Genomic DNA, 12,710 nt, shown 5'->3' on the forward strand with positions numbered 1-12,710 from the left:
AGCTAAATTCAGTGGTTTGTGAGTAGTTCTTGTAAGAGAAAAGCTCGCACCCTTCAGCGCTTATACAAGCCGTCAGCACTAGGCTTCTCTCTCTCGACATGTGCTCACAAACAACATAAATTGCACGAATTAGAACGCCTTTAAAGTAAATATATTTCAGCGATTTGTTTGTAAATACCCATTAGAACACATCAACAAATCATGCCTTTTGAGATCTGTTTTATTTCAAAGTTAAAGCACTGTCTTCAGCAAATGTGTTATACAGACGAGCTTTCACGGATCGGAGCTAACCTGACTGAGAATTATACATGACTGCACGTCTTTTAAAAGCATTTAAATAAAAACACTCCAGCGATCCAACACAATCAATATACAAGAATATTTTAAAGAACTACATTAGCTGCAAATGAGCTGTTCAATAGGTTTCACTAGATGTTACCGAGCTGAGACTTACTTTCACTTTGATTTCGGTGGAAAATGCATATAAATAACGCCTTTAAAATTACAATATTCCAGCCATTTAATAGTAAATACCCATTAGAAACACATCAAGACCTGAATTCAGCTGTTTGAGCGAATTTATTGAAACCCCTAAGCATTTCCTTCACCGCGCACAGATTGCTTTCAACGAGTTTACATGGATACGAACGACAAAATTTGCACAAATTTGACCGCCTTTAAAATTACAATAATGCAGCGATTTAATTCAGTCCACCCATTAGAAAATATCAACAGCTAAATGCGGTTGTTTGTGAGCATTTTGTTTTCATACAGAGAGCGCTGCATTCAGCAGTGTGTTAGACATGAGCTCCGAGATGTCCGACTGAGAATTATACATGACTGCACGTCTTTTAAAGGCATTTAAATAAAAACACTCCAGCGATTCAACACAATAAATATAGAAGAATATTTTAAAGACTTGCATTGGGTGCAAATGACGTTTTTCATAGGCTTAACTAACATGAGATGCACGGCTGCATTTATGTGTCTGTTAACAAAGACATCATTTGCACGTCTTTTAAAGGTATTTTAATACAAACACTCCGGCGATTCAACACAATAATAGTTCAGTCATATAATAAAAAGTTTAAATGCTTGCTTATTTCTGCTTTTCGGCTCAACCGCACGGCAACGCAACGCGGCTTTGAAGCAGGCATCACTTATTCCAGTATGGCAAGCCGTTTTAACCTAAAATACACATATTAATCCAATATGGTGTTCTGGGCTGGCCCTTTTGCCCGAAGCCTGCCCGGTTTGCTTCTCCAAGCCAACATTTAAAGTTTGTCATCGAACTTTAGCTTCTAGTTTATTCCTGAAGTTTGTCCTGCTAAGCTGTCTTAAGCTTGTTAGAAAGATTGTTTATGTCGCTTCCTGCGTTTAATGACTCGCACAGGTTTGTGTTTTATTATTTTGCGTGGGCACGATTTCAGATTAATTTCCACACCTGCCAAACGGCCGCGAATGAATGAACGCACTAATCCGATTAGTCCGACAAACAAGCTCTGTGTTGTTTTTTATTGTCTCCGAACAGCATCTGGATCATTAATTCACTTCAAGTCTTCAGTTACACTCCAAATACTTTTAGCCGAGCGCAAAATGACAATTCTGTCAGCGCCGACTCGCCCACGTCTTCTTTTGTGCTCCGCGGTTTGGTTTGGAACGACCTGCGGGTGAATAAATGATGACAGAATTTTAATTTTCAGCTTTAAAATGCAAAACGAGCTCGGTGGCACTAAAGCTAGCGGACGCACACACGCGTTTGCCTCTTATGGCTCCGGTGACATTTCCTTTCCACCTCAGGTGGCAGCCATCAAAGTCAGTCCTGTGCCAGCCGTAGTCTCTAATTGCGGAGTTCAGGGCCGCGCTTTGGTCATTAATCAGCCCGTGGCTTCCCAAATTAGACGTCCTCGCCAGACGAGCAGCAGTTAGCTGAGTCTGAGGAGATGAGCCGCGGTTGGAGCGCAAAAAACTACAACAGGCCAACAATAAAAGGACAGGCTGCTTCCTCTCCACCCCTTATCCCTGAGAGGAATAAATCAGCCGCACGCTTGACGTGTTAAAGATTTACACAGCGACTGCGGAGGAATCGCGCTGCCGTCCACGCACTGCCATCTATAGGATGTTTTCTGTCATCCTGATGCATGCTGGGCTGTTTTGGATGACCTATGATCTCAATAGCAAATTGAAAACAAAACTGGAAAGATTAAAACTGGCTTTGTGCATTCATCTTAAAAAAAAAAAAAAAAAATCTGTTGATTTGGGAAAAAGACTAATATGACCTAGCTTTCCATTACATGCAGTTTTTATTGTATTTATTTATTTAATTTATTTGTATACATTATTTATAATGCACTTAACAAATGAACAAAAGCAGCACTAAAAATATATTTTTTGAATTGCATATACAATTTGGATTGCACTTTACACTCTACATTTTAAATTTATTTATTTTTTATTTTTTATTTTTTTTTATAAAATCTGTAATTGTTTTGTGTCTGTTTGCATGCAGTGAAACTCACAGATGAAGCTCAAAACACCCGCCTTTATTTTATTTTATTTTATTTTATTTTATTTTATTTTATTTTATTTTATTTTATTTTATTTTATTTTATTTTATTTTATTTTGGACAAAATTATATATATATATTGCACTTATCAATTTTTTTTTTTTTTTAATTGCATAAACAATTTGGATTGCACTTAACACTCTACAAAATAAGCTTTTTTTAAATAAAATCTGTAAGTTTTCTGTCTGTTTGCATGCAGTGAAACTCTCACAGATGAAGCTCAAAACACCCACCTCATGTTTGCATTGGAAAGATTGAAACTGGCTTGCACATGTACATGCATCTTGAAAAAAATAAATAAAAAGCTGCTGATGTGGGAAAAAGCCTAAGATGACCTAACTTTCCACTACATGCAGTTTTTATTTTATTTATTTATTTATTTATATTTTACGTTACATATTTTAAGTTATATATAATGCACTTATCAAATTAACAAAAGCAGCACTAAAAAGATATATTTTCTTGAATTGCATATACAATTTGGATTGCACTTTACACAGTACAAAATTAGTTTTTTAAAATAAAATCTGTAATTGTTTTGTGTCTGATTGGATGCAGTGAAACTCTCACAGATGAAGCTGAAAACATCCACCTCATGTTTGCATTGGAAAGATTAAAACTGGCTTTGTACATGCATCTTGAAAAAAGAGAAAAAGCCTAATATGACCTAACTTTCCATTTTATTTTGTTTTATTTTATTTTATTTTATTTTATTTTATTTTATTTTATTTTATTTTATTTTATTTTATTTTATTTTATTTTATTTTATTTTATTTTGGACAAAATTATATATATATATTGCACTTATCAATTTTTTTTTTTTTAATTGCATAAACAATTTGGATTGCACTTAACACTCTACAAAATAAGCTTTTTTAAAATAAAATCTGTAAGTTTTCTGTCTGTTTGCATGCAGTGAAACTCTCACAGATGGAGCTGAAAACACCCACCTCATGTTTGCATTGGAAAGATTGAAACTGGCTTGCACATGTACATGCATCTTGAAAAAAATAAATAAAAAGCTGCTGATGTGGGAAAAAGCCTAAGATGACCTAACTTTCCACTACATGCAGTTTTTATTTTATTTATTTATTTATTTATTGATTTATATTTTACGTTTATTTATTTTACGTTACATATTTTAAGTTATATATAATGCACTTATCAAATTAACAAAAGCAGCACTAAAAATATATATTTTCTTGAATTGCATATACAATTTGGATTGCACTTTACACAGTACAAAATTAGTTTTTTAAAATAAAATCTGTAATTGTTTTGTGTCTGATTGGATGCAGTGAAACTCTCACAGATGAAGCTGAAAACATCCACCTCATGTTTGCATTGGAAAGATTAAAACTGGCTTTGTACATGCATCTTGAAAAAATAGAAAAAGCCTAATATGACCTAACTTTCCATTTTATTTTATTTTATTTTATTTTATTTTATTTTATTTTATTTATTTTGGACAAAATTATATATATTGCACTTATCAATTTATTTATTTATTTTTTTTTTATTGCATAAACAATTTGGATTGCACTTAACACTCTACAAAATAAGCTTTTTTTTTTAAAATAAAATCTGTAAGTTTTCTGTCTGTTTGCATGCAGTGAAACTCTCACAGATTGAGCTGAAAACATTCACCTCATGTTTGCATTTTCTGACCTTGAAATCAAGCTAAAATAATGTATATGTGACCCTGGAGCACAAAACCGGTCATAAGGGTCAATGTTTTTGAGATTTGTGTTCTGAGATTTTAATGATCTGAAAGCTGAATAAAAAAATATTTCTATTGATGTCTGGTTTGTTAGGATAGGACAACATTTGGCTGAGATACAACTATTTGAAAAGCTCCAATCTGAGGGTGCAAAAAAATTCAAAATATTGAGAAAATCGCCTTTAAAGTTGTCCAAATGAAGCTCTTTGCACATCACTAATCAAAATATGTATGGTAAGAAAGATACAAAATACATTCATGGAACATTATCTTTACTTAATACCCTAATGATTTTTGGCACAAAAGAAGAAAAAAAAAACAATACTTTTGACCCATACAATGTATTTTTTGCTATTTCTACAAATATACCTGAACTACTTAAGACTTTGTGCTCCAGGGTCACATATAATAAATAATGTCTTAAGGATCATTTATATATGTGAATACAGGCTGAGAATTGAACAAATCATTGGCTCAGATTCAAACAGTAATCATGTTTTTGTCGTGTGTTTTTCTGCTATTAAGTGATAATATTAGACTAATACACCTTTCAAGCAGTTCTCAAAAGCAAAAGAGTGACAAAATGCATCATGTTTAGTGAGAAAAAGTGTAATGAGCTGGAAGAAAACAGAGACTATTTTTGTAATCAGCACCTGAAATTAGTAAACAAAACAAGTCTTGGGTTTCATTCAGCAAATCTATCAGCTGTGTTAGTCTTTTTTTTTTTTTTTTTTTTTGTATTTCAGATATTATAGAAAATTGTTCATGTTTCGTTTACGTATAAAGTGTTTGTCTCAGATGTTTGTACAGTTCATAAGGAGTAAAAATAGCACAAACGAGTCACTAGCTGAGAGTATAGAGTAAATAGAGTAAAATAATTATGCAAGCAGTTTATATTGAGATCTTTGAGTGGAAATCTGAGCACAGTTTGAGACGTTTTTAAGATCTGACACTCCAGAAGAGGCGAATGTGAGACTACTATCCTAGTTTTGTATTTAATGTCCGTCCTGATGATGTTGATGAAATTGATGAACATTAACACAGTTGTTTTATGGTTTATCTCTGCAAAACTGCGAAATGATCTGTATTAAAGCACTATATGTGAGACTGGACCACAAAATCGGTCATAAGGGTCAATTTTATTGAGTATGTATGTATTTAAAAGCTGAATAAATAAGCTTTCCATTGATGTATGGTTTGTTAGGATATGACACTATTTGAACGAGATACAACTATTTAAAAATATAAAGGGTGCAAAAAAAAAAAAAAAAACTCTAAATATTGGGAAAATCGCCTTTAAAGTTGTCCAAATTAAGTTCTTAGCAATGCATATCACCAGTGGTGTATAAAGTACCTGAAAGCCATACTTTGGTAGAAGTTGAAGTCACCGTTTAGAATATTGCTTGAGTAAAAGTCTTAAAGTATGTGATATTTATTGTACTTAAGTACAAAAAGTATTTTTTTAAATCTTAAATGCAGTATTGAAGTATTGAAAGTAAAAGTACAAGCATTTTTTTTGCAACTGCGAGTTTATATCATCCATTTCTGAGAAAAAAAAATATCCGAATTGTGAGTTTATATCACCCAGAATTGCGAGATACAAACTCACATTTGTGAGGAAAATTTTATATCATGAATTTCTGAGAAAAAAAAGTCAGAATCTGAGTTTATATCTCGCAATTCTGATATTATTTCTCGCAATTGCACGTCTATATCACCCAATTCTAAGAAATAAGTCAGAATTAAGTTTGTATCAGGCAATTCTGGGGGGTTAATTTCCTGAAAAGAAGTTCCTCAAACGCGCATTTGTGAGAGAAAAAAAGTCTGAATTGCAAGTTTAATCTCGCAATTCTGACTTTTTTCTGAGATAAAAAAGTCACTTTTGTGACGGAAATAAAGGGATGAAAGAAAGACTAAATTTCAATGCAAATGCAACATTTTTTTGAGTAAAAGTATACATTTTAATTACGAAATGTAGTGGAGTAAAAGTAAAAGTAGGCTGAAAAATAAAATCTGAAGTAAAGTACAGATACTTCGTTACAATACACCACTGCATATCACTAATCCCAAAAAATAAGTTTTGAAATATTTACGGTAGGAAATTTACAAAATATCTTCATGGAACATCATCTTTCATTTATATCTTAATGATTTTTGGCATAAAAGAAAAAAATATAATTTTGACCCATAAAATGTATTTAAAATTTAAGACTGGTTTTGTGGTCCGAGGTCACATATATATAAATAAATGTGACTTGACTATGATTATTAACTCTGTGTTTCTCTCTTTCTGTCACAGCGGTGCTTCAGGTGTCAATATCACTGAATAAAGTGGAACTGAGTGTTGGAGAGTCCAAATTCTTCACATGCACAGGTAAGAACAAAACCCTGCTGACATATTAACACACCTGACAATTCACATTAACATGGCTTTAAGGCGAGACACTGCAGGTGAATAGGGTAAAAAAAAAAAAAAAACTAATAGTTGCACCTTACTTACCCAGTTGATTGATTACTTTGATAAGTTTTCTAAAATGTTAGGTTTAAATATGCAAACGAGGCATTATTAATGAAATATGCACTAATTTGCATACATTTCTAGTACAGAAATCTAAACACTGGATGAAGTCAGTTTCAAAATTCTTGTTTAAATTTTTGGGGGAATCTGGGTATCTCATTTTGTCACTCCATAATTCAGAAAATACTTAGAACAGACAGAAAACAGTGTATTTTTACAATTTTTGAGGGAATAAAATGTTGTATAAAATCAAGCCAATTATATCTGAACAAATCCCTCTGTAAAAACCTTCAGGATATAGACAGGAATAAAAATGTAAAGTTTGGTGTGTGTAAGTGCTACTGAAGTGGAGATTTATGGCTCAGTGTAGGAGAAAAAACTCATTTTGAGAAAACAGCCTTAAAAAATATGGATTGCCATTGAAATCTATTGACACAAAGAGATAAAGTGCTATAAACGAAACACTTAACAGTGTCTTTTGGGTGTTTTCTTACCACTAGTCTAAAAAAAAACACTTCAGAACTCATTCTAATATGCTGATTTGCTGCCCAAGAAACATTTAGGATTATCATAAATGTTGAGAACAGTTGTGCTGCACAATATTTTTGTGGAAAAAATGATCAATCCCAAACTTTTAAGCAGCAGTGTATAATAATTATGTTGCTTGAATAGAACAAAAAAATAAATACAAATAAATTGAATTGCATTGGTACATTTCTGTGCTCACCTGTTGGGTTTCACCTGTTGGACAACAGTACAGCAGCAGAGTCATTAATTTCTTCATCGCCTGATTACCCACGTGGACGATGTGCTGTCGCCATGACAACTAATTGATTTCTTTCCATCGTTCATACGCCAGCCGGGCGTAAATGCATTAGCTCCTGTGAATTTCACCGTGCGTCCGAGCGGGAAGCGTCTCGCTGGAGCTCTGTCGATATATAGAGCAAGAACAAGCAGGAAGAGATTGATCAGAGACGTGTCTGCCACAAACACACAATAAACCAGCTCTCACTTTTTCACTCACAATAGATGGATCTGAGCTGAAAAATACAGTTTCACATAAAGACACTCATACAGACTGTTTTCTGTTGGATTGATCTCATTGTGCATCACTTTGACCAACATGTGCTAGTTTTGAATGTGCACCTTTATCATGCATGAAACATTTCAGTAAATGTTCTTTGTGTTTATATGCTCTGACATTGCAAAGGTAATTGCGACATTTTATATCACAGTTTGGATCTCAAAATTCTGACTTTTTTCTTACAATAAATGAGAGTCAGTCAGCATGAGTGTCTGTAAACCATTCATTTAATAGAGGAATGCTTATGGAATTCTAATATATATATGTGACCCTGGACCACAAAACCAGTCTTAAGTCGCTGGGGTATATTTGTAGCAATAGCCAAAAATACATTGTATGGGTCAAAATTATTGATTTTTCTTTTATGCCAAAAATCATTAGGGAATTCAGTAAAGATCATGTTCCAAAAAGATTTTTTGTAAAATTCCTACTATAAATATATCAAAATGTCATTTTTGATTAGTAATATGCATTGTTAAGAACTTAATTTGGACAACTTTAAAGGTGATTTTCTCAGTATTTTGATTTTTTTGCACCCTCAGATTCCAGATGTCTCGGCCAAATATTGTCCTATCCGAACAAACCATATACCAATAGAAAGCTTATTTATTGAACTTTCATATGATGTATACATCTCAGTTTTGTAAAATTTAACCTTATGACTGGTTTTGTGGTCCAGGGTCACATATATATAATCTGGTGTTGCATCATGGAAGCAAATGATAGAAACACCTCCTTTTATTTAATTTTATTTTTCTTGCAAAAAAAACAACAAACAAAAACAAATTGGCAGGTTAAATCTGACTAGGCTAAAAAAAAAAAACTTGGCTTATTTAACTTCAGGAGGTCACCCTGCACTTATCCGCCTGGAAACAGCAGCATTCACTTGGGTTTTCTAATGTTTTATAGATTTTTGTATCTATTTATTGATTTTTTATTTGTTCATTTTATTGTATAATTTTGTTTTAGTGCCACATAAAAAAATTATTACGAGATTAAAGTTGTGATATTTCAAGAATACATTTTAAGTTAAGAGAATAAAGTCGAAATACTATGAAAATAAAGTTTTGATATTTCAAGAATAAAGTTGAAATTATGGGAGTAAAATCCAAATTACAAGAATAAAATGGAAATTATGAGAATAAATCGAAATACTATGAGAATAAAGTTGATATATTTTAAAAATAAAGTCGAAATTACAAAAATCAAGTCTAAATGTTTTGAGAATAAAGTCAAAATTGAGAATAAAGTCAAAATTACGAAAATAAAGTCGAAATGTTTCGAGAATAAAGTATAAATTACAAGAATAAAGTCGAAATACTATGAAAATAAAGTAGATATATTTTGAGAATAAAGTCGAAATGTTTCGAGAATAAAGTTGGAATATTATGCAAATAAAATAAAGATATTTTTAGTATAAAGTTGACATTACGAGAACAAAGTAGAAATATATTTTGGGAATAAGGTCGAAATTATGAGAATAAAGTCAAAATTGTGAGAATAAAGTCAAAATTACTAGAATAAAGTATAAATATTTTGAGAAAAAAATTGAAATTAAGAGAATAAAGTCGAAATTACGAAAATAAAGTCGAAATGTTTCGAGAATAAAGTATAAATTACAAGAATAAAGTCGAAATACTATGAAAATAAAGTTGATATATTTTGAGAATAAAGTCGAAATGTTTCGAGAATAAAGTTGGAATATTATGCAAATAAAATAAAGATATTTTTAGTATAAAGTTGACATTACGAGAACAAAGTAGAAATATATTTTGGGAATAAGGTCGAAATTATGAGAATAAAGTCAAAATTGTGAGAATAAAGTCAAAATTACTAGAATAAAGTATAAATATTTTGAGAAAAAAATTGAAATTAAGAGAATAAAGTCGAAATTACGAAAATAAAGTCGAAATGTTTCGAGAATAAAGTATAAATTACAAGAATAAAGTCGAAATACTATGAAAATAAAGTTGATATATTTTGAGAATAAAGTCGAAATGTTTCGAGAATAAAGTTGGAATATTATGCAAATAAAATAAAGATATTTTTAGTATAAAGTTGACATTACGAGAACAAAGTAGAAATATATTTTGGGAATAAGGTCGAAATTATGAGAATAAAGTCAAAATTGTGAGAATAAAGTCAAAATTACTAGAATAAAGTATAAATATTTTGAGAAAAAAATTGAAATTAAGAGAATAAAGTCGAAATTACGAAAATAAAGTCGAAATGTTTCGAGAATAAAGTATAAATTACAAGAATAAAGTCGAAATACTATGAAAATAAAGTAGATATATTTTGAGAATAAAGTCGAAATGTTTCGAGAATAAAGTTGGAATATTATGCAAATAAAATAAAGATATTTTTAGTATAAAGTTGACATTACGAGAACAAAGTAGAAATAAATTTTGGGAATAAAGTCGAAATTATGAGCATAAAGTCAAAATTATGAGAATAAAGTCAAAATTACTAGAATAAAGTATAAATATTTTGAGAAAAAAATTTAAATTAAGAGAATAAAGTCGAAATTACGAAAATAAAGTCTAAATGTTTTGAGAATAAAGTGGAAATTATGAGAGTAAATGTCATTGCACACCTTCCAAAATTTTCGTATGCATTTTTCCATTTTAGTTTTTTGAATTTTGCATTCTTTTTTTTTTTGGTCACTGAAACATGATCAAAGGATCCAAATTAAATAATAAAAAAAGGGTAGCAAATATGTACATAATCATAAATGATGACTTCTCTGATCTGATCTGGTGTTGCATCATGGAAGCAAATGACAGAAACATCACCTCAGTTCATCCAGCAGACTCAAACTCCTTCCTCAGCTCTCCTCTCCTCATCTTTCCAACCCTGTCACCCGCTAACAACCATCTCCTCGAGGCCATCCTCTGAACTCCAGTGCTCTCGCGGGGAGGTTAGAGAGTTCAGGCCCTTCTGATTGCACAGGGCCAGAAATACAGACTCCCACGCGACTGCTTTATGACCTTCAGCCGAGCAGCTTTACAGAGCAGAGCACCTGGAGTTTGCATATGGCGCTCGCTCTTCTCCATGTGGGCCCTCATTAAAGCCACCGGCAGCCAGAGCTAAAGAGCTGTCGAGAATTACAGTGGAAAGCCTGATCAGCTGGATCTGAGAATGCATGTGAGGTTTTACTTCTAACTGCATTATAACATGACTTGCATGTTGTTTGTATTTTTCAGCCATCGGTGAGCCGGTGAGCATAAACTGGTTCAGTCCTCAAGGCGAGCGCATCGTCTCCAACCAGAGAGTGATCGTTCATACGGAGGGAGTGCGGTCCAGGCTGACCATCTACAACGCCATCATCGAGGATGCTGGGATTTACCGATGCCAGGCTGTGGACGCCAAAGGACAAAGCCAGGAGGCCACGGTGGTGCTGGAGATTTACCGTGAGTTACTGCAGGAAATACATGAGAGTCTGTAAATAGATCACGCTCACTGGTCAAGATCTTCATGGAGGAATGCTTACAGTGTCGTAATGATGTTCTATTGGATAAATGTAAAAAATAATAATAATAAATAAATAAACACAGATTTATATATTATATAAAATATATAAAATTGTATATATAAAATAAATTTTTTAGCTTTTTTTCATAATGAAGGAATCAAAATATTGTGTTATACATTATATATATATATATTTATATATATATATATATATATATATATATATGACCCTGGACCACAAAACCAGTCTTAAGTCGCTGGGGTATATTTGTAGTAATAGCCAAAATACATAGTATGGGTCAAAATTATTGATTTTTCTTTTATGCCAAAAATCATTAGGAAATTAAGTAAAGATCATGTTCCATGAAGATTTTTTGTAAAATTCCTACTGCAAACATATCAAAATGTAATTTTTGATTAGTAATATGCATTGTTAAGAGCTCAATTTGGACAACTTTAAAGGTGATTTTCTCAGTATTTTGATTTTTTTGCACCCTTAGATTCCAGATTTTCAAATAGTTGTATCTCGGCCAAATATTGTCCTATCCTAACAAAACCATACTTCAATAGAAAGCTTATTTATTGAGCTTTCATATGATGTATATATCTCAGTTTTGTAAAATTTAACCTTATGACTGGTTTTGTGGTCCAGGGTCACGTGTGTGTGTGTGTGTGTGTGTGTGTGTGTGTGTGTGTGTGTGTGTGTGTGTGTGTTAAAAAGTAGTATTATTGCTATATTTATATTATATTATTATTATTACTATATTATATTAAGTATTCTAAAAAATTCTAAAACATTTTTTGAGCTTTTTAAGTTATGTCAATTAAATTTAAAAAAAAAAAAAAAAAAAAAAAATATATATATATATATATATATATATATATATATATATATATATATATATATAAATTAGAGTCATATTGTATTGTAATAAGATGCAATGAAGAAAAGCTTGTAGAATCGTAGTGGAATCCTGTCGGATAAAGTAAAACATATAATTTATAAAATATTTGCCTTTGTAATAAATGATAAGGTTTCTGGTGTAATGATGATGTGTGCCTCTAAAGTGATGATGAAATGTTTCAGCATGTTATTATCCTCATCATTATCAGACATCATTGCCTTCAGTACGTCTTCCATGAATACCGTGGTGTTTCTCAGCCAAGTTGAGCTTGTTCACCTTACAAAAAGACAGTTTTATGTAGATTTTATTAATACTGAGGCAAATTAGCAGTGAACTTAAACGAGGCCTGACACATTGACACTGACAATTCAGATCCGGCAGAACCAAAGCCACACGCCGTCCTCCTGCACGACTCTTCTTCAAAGCACCATTTCATCTGAAA

At 31.8% G+C, this 12,710-nt stretch overlaps 1 protein-coding gene across 1 annotated transcript in view; it reads left to right on the forward strand.

The window, feature by feature from the left end:
• The first annotated feature begins 1,710 nt into the window (after positions 1-1,710).
• Positions 1,711-12,710, forward strand: part of LOC141336980 (neural cell adhesion molecule 2) — a 95,067-nt gene continuing 84,067 nt past the window's right edge. Inside the window, exons 1-3 of the mRNA XM_073842701.1 lie at positions 1,711-1,924; positions 6,587-6,661; positions 11,096-11,302. Coding sequence (XP_073698802.1) covers positions 1,711-1,924; positions 6,587-6,661; positions 11,096-11,302 — 496 coding nt within the window. The remainder of the gene's footprint in view (positions 1,925-6,586; positions 6,662-11,095; positions 11,303-12,710) is intronic.

Source organism: Garra rufa, chromosome 6 (assembly GCF_049309525.1).
Source record: "Garra rufa chromosome 6, GarRuf1.0, whole genome shotgun sequence".
Lineage (NCBI taxonomy): Eukaryota > Metazoa > Chordata > Actinopteri > Cypriniformes > Cyprinidae > Garra > Garra rufa.